Below are 18,777 nucleotides of genomic sequence, written 5' to 3'. Positions count from 1 at the left end.
CCCCAGAAGGTTGATTGTTACTGAGAAGAGGTACGGCACTCAAATACTGGTGTCTTAGAGAAAGCATGGGGTTTGGACTGTTGGGATTGGATCTTTGAGCAAATCTGCCCACAGGTGTGTTTTCCCAGCTGTAAACCCTGCTGTCTTTGTCCCTTGGGAGGACTAAGTCATGGCTCATCTGATTTCTTTACAGTATGTGCTTTTCTAATGCAGAGAACCACCCAATATGAGGTTTTTTCCCTCCTCCCCCCATACTCTCTCATCACAGCTCCATGGGACAAAAGTGTTAAAGGATCCAAGCACGAGGTGGGTGTGTGGGTCCAAGATTTATTCCAAACCCACATTTGCTGCTGCTCAGAGTGGGTTTGTCTCAGCTCTTCTGCGTTCCCAAGAACATGCTGAGCTAATGGCAGGAAACACCCCTGGTCCTCTCCCATGTCACCGGAAACAGAGTCACCTTTATTAACTGGTTCCCTCTAAGGTGCATATATGAATTGCAGTTGGAGGAAGCAAAGCCAGAGGGACCCTGGTGAGCACTCATCATGTGTAGAGCATTTGCCCCAGTGCGGTACGTGTTTGTATTGTTTGCTTTGATGTTCTACATTCAAAGTAGGGGGTTTTTGGATGTGTTTTTGGATTTTTTTTGTTTTAGTGGGGATAGGTTTTATGACTCATTGCAAGATTGATTCCTGTAGGCCACTGAAACAGGAGTTTCAGACCGAAAGGACCGGGGGGTAACAGTGGACAATAAGCTGGATATGAGCCAGCAGTGTGCCCTTGTTGCCAAGAAGGCTAACAGCATACTGGTATGCATTAGTAGGAGCATTACTAGAGGATGGAGGGCAGTGATTCTTGCCCTCAATTCAGGACTGGTGAGGCCATACCTGCAGTATTTTGTCCAGTTTGGGCTCCATCCCTACACAAAGGAAGTGGACAAATTGGAGAGAGTCCAGCAGAGGGCAACAAAAATGGTTCGGGGGCTGGGGGACATGACTTATAAAGAGAAGCTGAGGGAAATCGGCTCATTTAGGGTGGAAAAGAGGAGACCGAGAGGGGAGTTAATAGCAGCCTTTAACTACCTCCAAGTCTCCTCCGCCACTGGGGCCTCAATCTGCGCCCCCCACCCCACAGTGGCACTGTGTACTCACCCCATGCACAGATCCAGGGGCACAGCCCCCCTCCATTCCCTCACGGGGTGCGTTCAATGGCAGGAGCTGCCCCGTGGACAAGCTGCTCATGCCTCCGTCCTGCACCCTGCCCCGGCTGAACATCGTCTGCCCCTACCCCACTCCCTCCCTCACTGCAGGGCTCAGTCCACTTCGTCCTCCTCCACCTTAAAATGAAGGAAAAAATATAAAGGGGTACATGTGCTGAAACTTTTAGACAGAAAGGATACACTTGTTAAAAAAGGTTGAAAAACTCTGGGATAGACTATTCTCAGTAGCCATAGGGGACAGAACTAGGAGCAATGGGCTCAAGCTCCAGCAGAGGAAATGTAGGATGGAGATGAGGACAAATGTTCAGAGAAGGAGGGTGCTCAAGCATTTGGACAGGCATTTAGAGAAGCCCTGCCTAACTGGTCATGTTCAGGCCTGTTATTTAAATCCATAAAATTATTTGGGCACCTAGAATGAGGCTGTGGTGCAGAGTAGGTGACTAAATCCACAATTGTGATCCTGGAAACCCCTGCTTAGTGGCTGCCCCTTAGGGAAGTGCTACAACTCTCTAAGAATTACATCCAACATCACCTTCTAAGCATGCATTGAGCAGCTTCTAGCAAGGTCCTGATGTGAAAAGACAGACACCCTAGGGATCCCAACATCCTCCACCACCCACCATGTCATTCCTTGATATAACTTGTACTTGCGCAACAGAGTTGAGTGTATAGTTTTGGGGACAGATCAGACAAGGATGTTGCTTAGGGGTGATTATGCCTTGAGCCAGGGTTTGGACTAGATGACCTGCAGAGGTCTGTTCCAGCCCTATTTTTCTAGGTTTCTATGAGTCTATAATTCCCTGCCTCTTGTGCTCCTGGCCACATCCTCTATGCTTTGCTCAATGTTTCCTCCACCCAACTCCTACCTCCGCTCCTTCTCCCCAGCTGGACGAGCCTCTGGTATCCCAGCAATGTTTTCCTTCCCTGCCATCATGGCAGCAGCAGATGTTGTACAGTCATTGCCACGAGCTAGACTTTCATGTATCTAGCTGCCGACCACTCCTGAGAGTAGTCCCAGCAGCCTATAATTATAAGGACATAGGAAAGCCCTAAGCATGTCTGATTTCCCTGTGTATCCCTGCCCATCTCCTGTAGCTGTTTTTCTCCTGGTTGCGACATGAGTCTATCCAAGCTAGTGGCTGTTAGACATACTGGGGAAATGAATAAAAATGAAGAAAGTGAGTAAAAGTAAAAGAAACCTGCTGCTGTGCAGATAGCACCCCTGAGGGGATCCTCATCATCTCTAGGTGGAAGAAGAAGACTGAAACGTTTTGTCCCTTCTCTTCTAAGGATAATAAAAGCAAGCCCAGATGCTGAGCTCTGCCTCCCCGAGGCACCAGGGAAAGGGCTTCAGGTCACTTCTGTGTTTGGGGGTTCATGGCCTGGTTGAGAACCTGTCCAAAGCCATATTGAGCTGCTGCCAGGGCCCCTCTGACATCTCAGCTTTGCACGGTTTTCCATGATCATTGGTGCTATCTGGGTAACACGAACACAGCAGAGCTGTGCTCAGCAAAACAGAGCAAAGAGATACTCCGATTGCAGTTACTACTTATTCAGTGGATACGCCGAAGACATACCCACCCTGAACCTGCTGGGCCAGTCACCATTGCACCTTGGTTGCTTTATGTTGCAATGTCAGAGTAAAGAGCTTTGAGGGAATGAGGAATTGGACCATATTTACCCCCAAAAGCCCTCTTTCCCCACCACAAATTCCATCTTGGACCATATGAAGTGCATAACCTCATAAAGCTGGAGTTCCTTCCTAATGGCAGAATGGTCTCTTGAGAAATAGTCTAGGAGACCCTAGACCAGCTAGAATGGTCCTTTGAGAAATACACTAAGAGAAATAGAGTCGGAGACCCCAAGGATGTAGGAAACCCAGATTCAAGTCTGCATACCAAATGTGGGTGATCCGGGACACAACTTCCCCCCACCACCACAATGTCCCTGGAGATTTGCCCTGGGCTGTCTGTTATTCAGGGTTGGTCTTGTTGCTTTATCAGAAAATAATCCTTGGACTATCTTAGGTTTCTCCCCATGCGAAGCAGGAAAATGGTGATATCCTTAGTGCCTTTTTTTATAGCTATTCCCTGGCTCCCGTTCAGATCTTTGCCCCAAGCCTTTCTTAATCTTCTCTTCTCCCCAGCCACTTTTTTAACTTGCACCCAGCCTCTTTCCTATCCGCCCAGGTTTCCTTGCTCTCTATTCTGTCCAGGTCCGTTCCCAAGGTCCACTTCCCCTCTCTGGGACTGTCACAGGCCCCATATGAAAACCCTTGTACCCTCCACACTGAACTCACGCATTTCTCTAACTTCACCTCTCCACTCCACACCTCCCTCCATTCTGGCTCAACCCCCAGGGTCCCCCCAGGACTCAATATATAACTTGCCTCCCTTCTCTGACTGATCCCAGTGAACAGATCCTTGGTCTTGTTTTGCACTGAAATCACCCCATCCCTCCACTCAGACCTTTCCACCCTTAGCTTCCTTCCTCCATCCTCCCCGCCCCGGTGAGCCGTTCTCCACCATGGGGCTTATTCACTCCGTGACTTCTTCTTTTCCCTCCCTGAGGATGATGGGGCAACACACTTCCCAAGGTGAAGGACCAGGGAATATTGCAGGGGGAGAAAATATGGCCCATGTCACACTTTAGAACGGCTCAAGGGTATGCCCGTGTCCCTGGATGCCACCCCATCCACCAGTCATAGCAAGGACCTAGGGCAATCCCAGGCATGTCTCCTTTCCCAGGGCATCCCCGGTCCATCTCCTGCAGCTGAGGTGCTCCTGGCTGCGGTGTGGAGCAGGCTTTATGCACTTGGTGCCTTCTAGCACGTTGCAATCTCAATGCCAGGGGCAGTCACGGTTGTGCCCTGGCTCCTTCCCGCTGCAATGCCAGTGCAAGGAGCCTTGGAGCATTGGGGGGCTGGCTCCCTTTTGACCCATCAAGACCCCTTTTCCCCCCCTCAAATTCCATCTTGGACCCGAGTGAAATACAGAACTCTTTATAGACAGAATTACTTAGAGAAGGTGAAATAACTCATTGGGGAATACAGCTCTTTGTGGAGAGTGAATTCATATTTGGGTTTTTTCTCTGCTCAGTCTGCTGCTGTTCTACTGACGCCTTTTTACACAGCAACGCTGGCGGTTTCTGCACCGTCGAGATGAATTTTCGTTCCCAGAGCAGCGTGACTTGCAAACACCTCGCCTTGAACAAAACTTGCGGCGTCTCGGTTGTGCAGGATCTGCATAGTGGGAAGATTATCCGAGATAAGTTACTTCCATACAAAAGTGGGGAAGAGATGAGAAAGCTTCCAGGGAAAGACACACAATGCAAACTGCCCCAGGTCCTCAGAGAAAAGCCTGGATGTTTGAAGAGGTAAAGAGACCAGATCAAATTCCCGTAAAACTCAGTGTGTTCCCTTCAGGGTGGTATCTGCAGTTATGGTATGCAAAACCATTTAGCATTGCTGGCTGAGTCACATTTTCTAAAACCCAAGTTTCTATTACCAGATTTCAGGATGAACTTCCTTGATGCAAAGTGGAGATAGCTATTCTTAGGTTTTATTTAAATTCAGAGAGAAATCACCATTCAAAGAGAACTCAACTGTCCATCAGCATTGTATAAGAACCAAGGTCTTTGTCCAGTTTTTTTTTGTGCCAACTATATAGTTGGCAGAGATGGGTGACAAGCTTGCCTGCACAAAGTCCTGTTTCTCAGGTCTGGGAAGGAGCGGGTCCAGTTTAAGCTAAATCCCAGATCAAACAAGGGCGTGTGTTGAGTAAATGAAAGCAGTCAGTTAAGGGAACAGAATTAAGGAAAGGCATTAAGTGACTCTTTTAATTTCTTTTAAATCTAGAGTCATTGCTTTAGTTGGGATTAGCTTGGCTGCACCTGCATCTTTCCCCAGACCTGAAGAGGGGTGCTTTATGACCCACAGTTTGTTCAACATCTTTGCTAACTCTGCGGTTGGTCCAATAAAAGATATTTCCCCCACCCAAGAACTCTGCTTCTCATCTATTCCTTGCACCATCACTGCCCAGCACCACTCCTACCCCACTGCTACCAGTCTTGTAGATAGTGAAAAATAGCTTGAGTTATGCTGGACTTTTGGGGACACACATCCTGGATTATTTTTCCAAGGAGTCACTAGCTATGATAGATCAATGCTTCCAAACTTCTCATGTGAACATTTCTAGTAGGAGCTGGAAGGTGTCCAACATATTATTTGGTAAGAAAATGGACCAGATCATTGCATACCACATTCAACCACATGTCAGTAATTGGCCTCAGCCCCCATAAGCAGAGAGAGTCATTTTCCAAGCATTCTACGTAGACATATTTTTTCTAGGTGGCTAATGTGCTAATTGATGAATGGATCGATCTCTTTATTTGACTAGTCTCAATTTTTTTATCACTGGCACATGTCACAACTCCATTACCTTGGTGCTGCCCTTATTGCCTCCAGCACCGGTGCCAACCTTCCCTTCTTTCAGTATGTTTGACATTGAATTTTTTCTACATACCATTTCACTGGCCCAAGAGACAGGACTCTCCCTTCCAAGACAGGCCATTTTCACATTCACCCCCATTGTTACACCTTACCTAGATATTTCATATCAGCAGCATGTTCTGTTTCCATCACTACAAGCTTGACTTTGGCTTCCAGCTGGTTCAACTCTTGTATCTCAGCCTTATCCTGAGCTGGGATGTCCTGAGCTTGGGTCTGCAAGACCAAGAAGGCCACAGCAAAGAGAAGGTAAAGAAACTTCATGGCCAAAACAGGACTGGGACCTCAGGTATCTGCAGATGGGCGGACCAAAAATAGACTGAGTGCCTGTGGGTGGCTTGTCCCTGTATTTATGCATTTTTAAATAGGGGGGATTTCAGACTGTTTTAGGCAGGGATAAGGACAAGGAAAATGCTCCAGGCTTCCCTTGAGGTTGCTTTGACATGGGAGCCATCTATTGACCAGAATGTTTTCCTGCTGCTAGATCTTCTGATGGTCCTAATAACTGCGAGATTGGATGATCCTAATAATAACTCACCTCCTAATCTGCTTCAGTGGTCATCTGCTGCTGTGGAGATTTCACATCCGAGGGGACAGCTGTCTCCTTCAGATTCAGGAACAAGACAGATTAGGAGGTCTTGTAGGCATTGTCCCTGCATAATGTTGTCCTGCCCCAGAGCAGAGGGTGGCTAAGGAGCTGAGGGACTGCCAGGAGGGTCGGAAGAGACAGAAGATATGCCTTAGGTAGAGCTGAGAGCAGAAGGCTTGAGTAAGCTGAACATAAGTGGAGCTGGGACCATGGCTAGATATGAGCTGTGGGCACAGGACTGGCTGTGGGGCAGGAGGAAGAGGATGGGTCATTGCCAGAGACCTGCACAGAGAGGAGAGTGCTGAGCATGAATTAGGAGCAGCAGACACGGGTGATCAGGTGGAGGATGTGGAGGGCAGGGGAGCTCTGTGTTTAGGAGGGTGAAGATAGCAGCAAGAGCCAGGAGACGGGAAGGACAGTAACTGAGGAGCATCCAGAAGGCAGAGTCCTGAAGCCACTGGCAGATGGGAAGTAAACCAGGCATGGGACACTGGTATTTTGGCTGGAGGAGCATGACTACATGAAAGGAAGATTAATAACCACAAGAAGCTCAATACATTAGCAATGAGCATAACACACCGAGGTGGGTGTGCAACATGGGTTGATGTTCCTGGGCTTCTCCCCAGCTGGTCCACCCGCTCGTTCCTTCCAGGCTGTGGGGTCAGACCTGATGATCTGTTTAGGTCCCTTCCGACCCTCAGTACTATGATACTATAATGATACTATGACTGTCCTACGGCACAGTCAAGATCAGCTCAAGGGGCTGCAGGGACTTGTACTCAGGTGCTCTCTTTCCGTGGGAATCATCCCAGCAGCCAGGAACAGCAGGGGCACAGGAGAGCCCTGGGCCTGTCTCCTTTGCTAATGGATTGCCCCATCTGTCTCCTGCAGCTGGGTTTGCAGGAGGTGCTGGGAATTGGCTGTACATATTCTTCACAGGGCAGGCGGTACCCAGAACTGGACGCAGTACTCCAGTTGCAGTCTGACTGAGGCTGAGTAGAGCGGGAGGATGACATCCTTTGCCCTGCTCGAGACACCTCGGTGGTTATGTGGTTCTGATTCCCCTCCTTTCCCACTTGCTCCCTTCCGCTTCATCTCTGTGTCTCTTCTGCCTCTGCCTTGAGAGGCAAACTCCCGGGCAGGGGAGCCTGAAGCAAGATGGGCATGGGGTCCGGGTACAGGCAGGGCCTGATGTCCCAGGGGGTGGAAGTAGAGGGGCCATGTGACTATCAGCAGCACTAGAAAATATTGTTTGGTGGGGCTGGGCATTGCATAGCATGCCAACCTGCCCCTGCCCCTGCCCCTGCCCCTACCCTTCCCTCCCACTGGTGCACTGGTGCTGTGGGCACAGTGGTGGAGAACTGCATAGTGGCGGTGGTGCTGGAGCTGCTGTCACTGGCCCAGGCTGGGGGAGCTAAGGCCCCCTTCCACCACCTATGCATGTGATCCAGGGAGCTCTGCATAAACCCAAATCTCAAGCCAGAGCAGGCAGTCTGGCTGTGGAAGCTGCCGGGGATGGAGCCATCTCTGAGAGGCATGAGAACCAGAGCCCAGACTGCGGACAGGACTCAGGAGGCAGCCCTAAGTGAAGAGAAGTTGGGAGCCTGGATAGGAAGCAAGATAAGTACCCTGGGTACTTTCTGTTTTGCTTCCCTCTCCACTTGGAGCCCACCACCAAGGGGATGGCGAACCCCGTGGGGGACATACTTTTGAACCAGGACTGGCGCTTGTATTTTGTGGGTTTTGCTTTCCCCTGGAGGGCTGGATTGTCTGTAGGGGAGGTGGAAGCCACTAAAAGGGGACGACTGGGGACACCCACAACCTGAAATTGCACTGAGTAGACAGAGGACAAGGACTAGAGTGTATTCTGTGGCCACATGAGGCTCAGCTTGCCTAGACTGTAAGGCAGGAGATGACAGGGGAGAAACAGGACCCAAAGCTGCCTAAGTAGGAGATATTGTAGGTGCTGGAACCTGAGGTCACGGGGGATGACTGGAGCTGAGCCAGGAGCATGTGGCCATGAACAGTGGTCCCTGAGCTACAGGGTTCAGTGAGAGTAACACTGGGACAAGGCTGGGAGGGAGCCTCAGACCACACAGGGCATGCCTCTTCAAAAGCATGCCTTGCTCTCTGTGCAGCCTCCCTTACTAATTTGAACACCAAGGTGTGGTGGGCAAGACAACTGAACAGGGGAAAAGACCGTAGGGTGTGGATGCAGGTAGGTCTCCTGAGGCAGGTATCCTGTAGGGGCACTCAGAAGCGGCCTACAGGCATCTATCTACCTGCCAGCTTATTCCACCCTGTTCATGTCCTAAAAATGCCTTAATGCATCTACTTTTATACCAAACCATCATCTGACTCTTTAAACCGTATCACCAAAAAAGCAAGGGGGAGGAGGAGGACCCGCCAAACTTTGGTATGACCTGTTTTCCAGGGATTTGAGAATAGTGGGACAGAATTGGACATAGGCCTGGGACCTGGAGGCATATAACATTATCCTGAGCCTGTACAGACCAGCACCATGGGCAAGGATATAGGGCTGGTGAAGGTGGTTGGGGAAGATGTGGTTTCTGTTGGGTGCGGGTAGGGGGGTGGATAGACATTTATGCTGGGACGTACAGCTCTCTTGTCACTGATGGCAGAGGGCAATGAACTCTGAGCCTGGCACAGATGTTGGACACATGTTTAAAGAGAATAAATAAATACAATGTGATGCTTGCTAGGAGGGAGTCACCTCAGAGGTGACATCTGCTAAGGAACAGCTTGAATTTGCTTGTTCCACTTTCTTACCAAGTGCCTCAACCACTAGGCCCGAGGTCTGAAGGCAGAAGTTTGGCGTTTCCAGCATCCAACAGACCCTCTGGCTGGTTTCCCGTTGATCCAAGTTTTGAAGACTTTGCATGTAATTCTGCACTTCCTGGTGGAACAGGATCACACGAGAGTGTAAATAGTTCTCACACATCCTGCTGAGGAAGGGCAACTGTAGTTCAATGGCAGAAAGGAGATCTAACGTTCACATGAGTGGCATTTGGTGACACTTACACAGCTGCTTTCACATAGCTAAGGAGCATTTTGATGCCTCTAGGAGCCAAGAGTATAAGGACAGAATATCATTTCAAAGTACAGGGTAGATTATCGGCTGAGGGTACCAGGATGGGCTGATACAGCAGAGGAGGAGTTGCAAGTGGAGCAGAGACCACATTAGGGAGGATGTGCGTTCATAGGCGGAGAATGTATTTGGGGCACCAGGGTGTGGGGCACAAGATGGACTTAGGAAGAGACCCTAGAACTGGCTGTGAGATGGGGGAAGATCATTGCCAGAGATCTGAATAGAGACGATCATCCTGTCAGACATCACACTAGCAGAACAGCAGGTAAGTGAGGAGACAGATGAGGAGCTGGGTGCATCATCACCAGGAATATCTAGAGTCAATAGACAGGGGGAGCTGCACAGAAGATGGCTATGACATCAAAGAAAGATCAAAGGGAGCTCTGAGCAATTGCATTGTCCTCAACCCTGTATGAAAGAGGATGTCATCTGCATCCTCTGAGTTTGGTGCAGCGGGACTGCTGTTCTAAGTAGAGACTTCAGGGGTCATGTCATCACCATAGTTAGGACTATTGCTCCATAAGCGGTGAAAAAATGTGAAGCAAGCATGCAGGCCTGGTCAGTGAAAGGAAAGGAGGGGACAATATTAGTCTGCCTGCTAACTACACACCAAAATGCCTGTCCCAGCAACTTGCCAACTGCAGCTCTGCTTGGGCCCTGCAGGATGGAAGGCAGCGAGAGCCACTGGAGACTCACGTGTTATATTAAAGGAGACTTCACAAAATGCTGTGAGGTTATAGTATCTCTGTCCTTGATAGTTTTGGGGAGTAGGTTAGAAACACATTTGTCTACAATAGTTTAGACAAGAATGATCCTGCGTTGATCAAGGTGTGTGGGGGCGGGGATGTAGATCACCAGGGGCCAACCTCTTTTCCCCGCACCCTTCCCAAGTGCCAGTGCAGACCCCTTACCCTGCCCAATCTGCTGCTTTGGTTCTGCTTCTTGCTGTGGTCTCCCGGCTTGCTCTGCTGCTCTGCCATCTGCTTCTTTCCCTGTGCTCCCTGCCCAACTTGCAACTTGGCTTTCTGCCCCTTGCCCCCTGCCAAGTCTGCTGCATGCTACACAGAAGCTGCCCATACCCCTTGCAGCACCCAAGCTGCCGGTCAGCCGCTCCAGGTCTCAGGAACCATGACTTCCCTATGATTCGAATTGGGAACTGAATTGGGCCCGCTCTCTATCTGCCTACACACGCTGGACTGAACAGCGGAGGCAGTTTCCATCATGAGCATTTGCCTGCCATGAGTCATCTGCTTTCTTAGCTTCTCCTGAATGTAAGTAACTGAGCTCAACCAATCTTCTCTCCTTGCAGGCATGAGACCACAAGGAAGTCTGCAAGATTGTCCACGGTGGCTCGGCCTTTGCCAGGCAAATTGCGGGCTGTTTAAACGTAGGATCGGTTGGTGTGGACCTGGCCTTACCTGCTGTAAATAATCTGTATAGAAAGAAGCCTTCCCACGTGAGCTAAAGAAAACCTGGAAGTAATTCACCCTCTCCAAAGAGCTAACATGGTGACCTTAAAAATAAATCTCTAGCATCAATGTCAGTGTGTCCCTTCTATGATCAGCATCTAGCAGGAAATCCTCTCCTGATGAGAGATGCGCAGAAGAACATTTTCACCCTCTCAGACAGTGTTCAGGATGTCGGGATTCTCCCTACTCTGGATCAGGACAAACCTGAGATGTTCTGATGAACAGACTGCTGCCGGAGGTGGTGCAAGCGCCTACTCTGGACTCCTTTAAGAGACATTTGGACGCTTATCTTGGTGAGATCCTTTGACCCCATCTGACTTCCTGCCCTTAGGGAAGGGGGCTGGACTCGATGATCTTCCAAAGTCCCTTCCAGCCCTAATGTCTATGAATCTATGAATCTATAAGAGCTGCCAGATCTTCCCCAAAGCGGGTGGCTCATGGCATCCAACTTGGGTAGCAGAGGGCCAGGTTCATGTCTCTGCTCTGCCTTCCCTGGACTAGGGACATGGTTTGGGACCCTCTACACCCAGGGAAGGACATTCCCTGCCAGCTTTGAGTTTACCCAGCGTTTCTTGGAGCTTGCCTATATTGCACATTTCCCCGTGGCATTTGTAAATTAACATACTATAAAGGAGGTCCATATTCCACCCAGACTGTGAAAGAAAGTGGCACCCCGTTTCATTGAACCTGCTACATTTTGGTGCAAGATGTTAGTTTTGCTGAATCTTCTTTTTCTGCTGAAGATGCATTTCATTAAAACTAAAACTAAACCAAACCAAACTAAAGCAAACCCCCCAAATCCACAATCAGGGAGCCCAGCCAATTCTAGTGACAACCTCATCCTACCAAGCCATTTACTCTGGATACAGAGAGACAAACTGTTTCAAATTATTCTCAATTGGTTTGAAGGTTTCCTAAATGAACCTACATGTTCCATCAGTCCACCTGTGTATATCTGAAGGACAGGTCGATTCTTTTGCTGCACCATGTGGGGTGCCAGGCAGGCATCTATGTGCAGTGAAATCTTGGTCTCTCATCTGATGCTGAAACAAGCCTTAGGGACACTGGGTACCAGGGCACAAACCAGGGAAGCTCTGCCTGCTCTTCTCCATGGTACAAGGGACCACATCCCCCAAACTCCCCAGGGAGCAGTGATGAAAGGGACACCCTGTGCTGTGTGCCCCGGGTGCCAGAGGTGGTTGCAGGAATGGCATGGGGGCCACGGGGAGGGATGGGGCAAGCGATGGGCAGAAGATGAAGTGGGGGCCCAGCGGTGTAAGAGGCAGAAGGATGACTGAGTGCAGGGTGGGGGATGTGAAGACATCAGTGAAGTGTCTGAATGGGGGGGCAGGCATGGATTTGGGATTGTGAGAGATGAGGGATGTGGGGACTAATTGTCAGCTGGACTGTGTAGGAAGCAGAGGAGGGGGGGCAGTAAAACAGAAGCTGGACTGGGGTTGGACACATAGCTGGGTAGAGGGAAAGACCAAGGGTGAGGAAAGGCAGAGATCTGACTGGGAGTTAGAGGGATGGGGTCAGAAAATGCATAGGAAACCAGTGCAGTCAGTGTGGGGCTTCTCTCGCTGCACAAGAAATGTAGTGTGGCCAGGACACTGTCTGGGTTGCCCCCATCTGTGTAAAGAGTCACCCAGTCTGGAGCTGTCCCTGGGCCATTAGATGTGCTTGCCATCCCAGCAACATTGTGTGCAGGCAACAGGGGCCCACGCAGATAGTTATGAGGACAGGGCTACTTTGGGGATCTGGGAAGTGAACGCGTGCCGAGGAGCGGTGCTGTTCTTCTGTAATGGATGCCCCAGGGGAGGCCAGTGTCTGAAAATGGAGCAGACCTGGTATTTTTGTTGGAGGGAAATGAAAGCAAAGCCAATGTAATTTCTGGTAGGAGGGAGACAGTGGATCCCAGTGAGGTGGTATCTGCACCCATCCGGGGAGCAGGGAGGACAATCCCCAGGCAGCACAAGGAGGAGATACTCAGAACAGGGCAAGTGATCTCCGAGTGAGCCTGAAGCAATTCTGCGCCCCCAGAGCTGCACTGGTCTGTAACCACAATAGCCCTCGTCTGCACGGGGTGACAAGAGGTGCTTAATGTGATCCTTACATGGCACAGGATCCCAGGGTGGAGAATTGGCCCTGTGAGCTGGTCTGCGCCCCAAAGCTGGAAGAAGGTGCTGTTAACCTGAGCAAGAATAAGGTGGCAGCTTTCCAAAAGATACTGAAACCCAGTTCACGCTCCAATTGCTCTGCAGCCATTCATAGCCCATACTCGCCTCTCCATTTAGCTTTCTGGCAATGAGCCAGTCTCTTCCCCAGTCTCATAGCTAGTTCTGGGGACTGTTCCTAAATCCATCTTTTGTCCCACACCCTGGTCCCTGGAATATATGCTTGGCCTATCCATGAATACCCCCTGTCATCTGGTCTCTACTCCACTTGCAACTCCTCCTCTGCTCCATCAGCCCATCTTGGTGCCCTCGGCTAATAACCCATCCTGATATTTGAAATGATATTCAGTCCCTGTAGCCTTGGCTCCTAAGGACATTGAAATGCTCCTTAGCTATCTGAAAGAAGTGGTGTAAGTATCACAAAATGCTGTTTAGGAGAATGTTAGATGTTCTTTCTACCAGTGCACTAGGCTTGTCCTTCATCATCATGACCTGTGAGAACCACTTACACTCTCTTGTGACCCTATTCCACCATGAAGTGCAGAATTGTAGGCAAAATCCTCAAGCCTTGCATAAGAGGGAAAGCAGCCAGAAGGCCAGTTGGATGGTGGAGAAGCAGAACTTCTGTGCTCTTTCCCTGCCTTCAGCTCTGGGGTCTACTGGTTGGGGCACTTGGTGAGAGACTGGGACAAGCAGGTTCATCGTATTCCTTAGCCACCGGGTGGCTGAGTCTGATTCTGACCATGTCTCTAACGAGGAAAACATGGGTTTTGGGTAAGAAATAGGGAAATGTTCCAGTTTTGGTCTTCCTTCGTGCCTCCCCCTTGCACTTCTGCTAGAAGACTAGATCACACCGAGGACGCTTCTACACTAGAATCAAATGCATTGTGTACAAATATAAATTAGCAATGGCTTAGCACTGGGTGGGGGACAAGGGCCATTGCAATTAAAGCTGGGTGCAGCTATGGAGTGAATGAAATTGCCTCACACTCCCTTGATGTTGCTCTGATCTGGCCGCTCTGTTATTCCTCAATCTGCTTACCAGAGACTGGCCAAAGATGAGCCCTCAAGCCCAGGTGTGTGACTGTGAGATTAATGCTGTCACCTCCAAGATGACTCCCTCCTAGCAGACATCACGCTGTATTTATTTATTCTTTCAACAGGTGTCCAAGATCTGCTCCTGCCTCAGAGTCCATTGCTCTCTGCTACTGGTGACAAGACAGCTGTGCATCCTAGTATAAATATAGAAGTTTCTATGCCTTTCCCAAACCTGTTTTGAAGATCCCCTGAATTTTTTTACCACCACCTCCTAAATTCCTTGAACAAATAGTATCAAAGGGGCATTTGCTCAGGATCACATGGAAGTCAGCTTAAGTGCAAATAATCTAAGGAATTCAGGGCATGGAGCAGCCATGGGTTAATGTTTGCAGGGGTTACCAAGCACTAGGTGGTATTACTGCAGTCCACGACCTACTGTTTGATTCAGTTATATGGCACTGTTATTACTATCTATTGATGACATTGCAATAACCCTCAGCCAAGATCATTGCCCCATTGTACTAGAAACTACACAAATGCATAGACAAGTAGCTGAGGTGTGCAGTCATGGAGTTTTAGGTATTCAGCTCCTAATTAGCTTCCTGAAATCAAAGGGAATGTGAGGTATACATGGCAGTTAGGCAACTTGGTGGATGTGGGCATTACAGTCTAAAGACATATAGGGTGGGAGAGGAACAGAGGTCCAGTGAATGAAACCCTTACTGGATTCTGATCATATGAGGGACAGACTTAAGAAAAACACCACACACATTCATATTGATGCTAAGGGTTTATTTTAAAGATAGCCATTTTAACTTTTTAGAACGGATGAATTGCTTCCTGGTTTTCTTCAACTCCAAGTGGAAGGCTTTGTCTTAGTGTCTCTTGCAGCAAGCGTGATTAGATGAACATGATCCAATTGTATGTTCATTTCTCAGGCAGCGAAAGGGCCGGCAAACACCAAGGAGAACTCTACAAACTATTGGATATTCCTGTGGCTTAACATCTGCAGGAGGGGAAAATGAGCTGGACTGAGTTACTTACATTGGAAAAAGGCAAAGAGAAAGGAAGTCTTCATTCATGTAAATGCTGATGTTATACTTTGTTTTAGCTGCTCAGTGAAGTGTGTGGATGTATTCACATATAAAGGGAGCAGGGCAAACTGTGTTCACAATTACAATCATGGACTAAGAGAGTTAAAGGACCTTGAAGGTCATCTAGTTGTCCCCTCTCTTCATAGCAGGATCTTCCCTGTTGAACCTGCTCTAAAAATCTATCTGGGAGGACAACATCATCCTTGAACCAGTGTAAATGCTGAGTAATCCCTGGGCAAATCTATACATTTATTTCCTGTGCAGAAAGTGGTTAATGCTCAGTGTAACAGAAGGCATTCTCAGATCCAGTCTGTCATTGGCCTGACCACATGTTCTGGGCCAACTGCCCACCTCTTCGCCTGCCATGCCTTGTTGTTTCTTAATTGGTTCTTATTAAGGTGGGAGGCTGCCCTTCTTGCCCTGATGCCAGAGGACACTATCTGCAGCTCTGTTCCTCCCCTACACCACAGCCCATGCCTTGCATCCAGGAATGGTATCCAGGTGACATAATTACTCCCAGCCTGAGAACAGAGCAAACTGAGTCTAAAGCTGGGCCCCACACACACTCATACCACCTCCCCTCTCATAGGAGGCCTCTTCCACTCCACCCCTCTCTCACCAGGGCCTCTGACATACTGTCCATTACCGGGCCGCACTCCACTGCCCTGCTCCTCCTTAAGTGACCTCTCTGGGCCATCAGGCTTTGCTACTCACATGCTGGTTCACCACACAGTCCCTTCAGTTTCCATGAGTTCCCCTACTCTGCATGGTCCGGCCTTGTGCCAAACCCTGGGCTAATTCTGCCCCCCTCAGTGCGAAAGTGTGTACACACACACACACACACACACCTCCCAGCCCTCTGGTTTCCCCCTCACTGGGGCTCCACACCCACCCCCTCACTGGGGCTCATCATCTTCACCCCTTCACTGGGGCTATGGAGCTTCCTTCCCTGGTGGGGCTCAGGTGGCCATAGCCATGCCTGGCCCCTTCTTGGTCTTACACCCTCCCTGGGCTCAGGTGGCTACAGTCATACCTTGCCCCCTTGTACCCACAGTGATGTGGGGGCTAGGGACTAAGGCACCCCTACCCACCTTTCACCAGGGTGGTAACTGGCCTGGTATTTCCTGGGGGCTCCCACACCACTGGGAGCCCCACCAATCCACCCACTCCTGGAAGGGTGCAGTTTTAGGTCATGCCCAGGACCAGGAGCCTCCAAACCATCCCCTTAAAATCCTGCCCTTACCTCCAAGATATTGCATGCAACCTTGCAACCAGGCAATGTTTCTGCATGGCCTGCCAGCAGCAGACTGCTCTGTTTATATAGGCGGCCAGAGATCTAACATGGCCACTGCAATCAAGCACCTGCTGGTTGCTTGGCTCAGCTCTTAAAGTGGCAGGTACCAACAGTGCCCTGCCACACTCAGTAAGTGGTTTTTAGGCCAGAGTTTACATGTGCAGCCATTACAGTGCAGTAACACTGTGTGTGGACAGACTCGGCACTAAAGTTAGTCCCAAGTCTGCCAAACACACAGAGTTACTGTGCAGTAAGGCATCTACACGTGCCTTCCTGTGTAATAACTAATAGGGCATAAATTTACTACCTGCATGATGCAGGTAGCAAATTTACACCCAAGTTGGCAGAAGTCACCATAGTTACTTTACAGTATGGACATGCACATGTAGATAATTGTATCATGATCATTCATGATACTTGGTTACTAAATCACACCTCTTTGTCAAGCTGATTGAAAATGTATTGAGATATTGTGGGTGAGTACACTCATTAGATGGAAATTATACAAATAAAACATCTCTATTCCTCCTATATTACTAAGTACACACCCATTTTCCACAGGTGAAGACTTCTGTTGGTTTTCAACACACCTTTAATCTGTGATACTTTTCTCAGTAAGAATTTCCCACTACTCTAGCAGCTACCGGTACATGGCAGAGGTGAAAGTCCTGTCTTACACTGTGTGTATACTTCCCCTAGAGAGCCCCAGAAGGACTTGTAAAGGATAATTTGGCAATAAGAAAGCAAAACTTGGTAGTTCTGACTTACAAATGACTTCTAAAAGTCTATGAAATCACTTCTATCACCAGAGCTTCTTTAACAGCTCTCCCTACATGGTCACCATGTAGCTCTTCTGGCCAGAGTAAACAGACCTGAATGAGATTTTCTTTTTTTTTCTCTCTCTTTTTATGATGATAAATTGCCACATATCACTGCTCCAGCAGCAAAGCACCTTTGTAACAGTGCTACCAAGGAAACCAAGTTTTCTGGTTTCCAACTATAATCTTGTCTTTTATTAGGATGCTTAACATTGCCCTTGTCCAGGGAGAGGACCCTCTCTTTCATTAATGCCCATCTCACATTAAACTCTATTGCTGCTCCTTACCTGGAGATCCCATACTAGCGGCATACTCTGCTTCCATGGCATTGTCCTGAACCTCCTCATCCATGTCATCTATATCTTGTGCTTCAGCTTCACCCTGTGCCACGACCACATCCTGTGCCTGGGCCTGGGAGACCAAGAAGGCAACACCCAAGAGAAGGTAGACGATCTTCATGGCCTAAGCTTAGCTGGGATCTCAGGAACTTCTAGAGAGAAGAGAAGCAAAAACAGACACAGGACTGTTTGGTGGAAAATCCCTGTATTTATTTGTAGCCAAGCAAAGGGAAGCAGCATACAGGGGATTTCGGGCTCTTTCATATACGGATGAGGACAATGAAATTGCTCTGAGCTCTATTTGAACTTTGTTGTGGTAGCCATTTTCTGTGCAGCTGGTCCTGTCTATTGACTCTAGATATTCCTGGCAATGATTCATGCAGCTCCTCATCTGTCTCCTCATTTACCATCTGTTCTGCTAGTGTGATATGTGAAAGGGCAAAAGTCTCCTTCAGAGTCAAGGGAAAGATAAAGATGTTGTTTCCCAGTCTCTTCTGCAGACAGGAAAAGCAGGGTCTGATGCTGAGCATTGCCTGGCAGGGGCCCCCTGTCATTGTTGGTGGCAGCAATCCCTTGATTCTCCCATTGATGGGTCTTGATGTGACTTAAGAGTCCAATCCTTCCACCACAGATCTGTGCAAAGAAGTTGCAGGTTATTTTGCAGGGGAGAGCAGGCTGCAGTCTGGGATTCCTTTACTTTTCCTTCCTCCATGCTCTCTTCTCTTCTTCAAGGGCCAGACACTTCACCTTGGATCAGGCTGCTGCCTGGTTGAAGTTTCTGAGGCACTGGAGTCAGTTAGCAGCCAGTTCTTCTCGGTTCTTGATATCACCATCCATTTTCTTGAGGTATGCCTTCCACGTGTCCTTGTCCAGGTTCCTCTAGCCACCACAAGATCTCAGGCCACAGGTATGCTGGGAATAGAGCGCTTTGTTTGGGAATCAAGAGTCAAGCATCTTCAAACTATTTCCAGTCCAGTGAAGTTGTGATTGAGGATCACTGGTGTTCTTGCCAGTCTTCTTTTGTGACTCAGGGGCTCATGTGATGAGCTATTGATGAGAAAGCCCTGAGTACAAGGCTGGGTGGGGAACCACTGAAATTCATCCTGAATGTGCAGCCCTGGTTAGCTA

General features: G+C 49.0%; 1 protein-coding gene across 1 annotated transcript; it reads right to left on the bottom strand.

Annotated features, from left to right (window-relative positions):
* Positions 1-14,882: 14,882 nt before the first annotated feature.
* Positions 14,883-17,832, bottom strand: LOC112551919. Its single transcript, XM_025215702.1, has 2 exons — positions 17,599-17,832; positions 14,883-15,111 (listed from the first exon to the last, which is right to left on the bottom strand). Exons 1-2 carry the CDS (start codon positions 17,768-17,770, stop codon positions 14,981-14,983), a joined length of 303 nt encoding a protein of 100 aa, XP_025071487.1. The 5' UTR covers positions 17,771-17,832; the 3' UTR covers positions 14,883-14,980.
* Positions 17,833-18,777: the final 945 nt, after the last annotated feature.

This window comes from Alligator sinensis, unplaced genomic scaffold (genome assembly GCF_000455745.1).
Source record: "Alligator sinensis unplaced genomic scaffold, ASM45574v1 scaffold687_1, whole genome shotgun sequence".
In the NCBI taxonomy this organism is placed as follows: Eukaryota; Metazoa; Chordata; order Crocodylia; family Alligatoridae; genus Alligator; species Alligator sinensis.
Note: the sequence above shows the minus strand (reverse complement) of the source record. Positions and strands in the feature narration are given on the sequence as shown.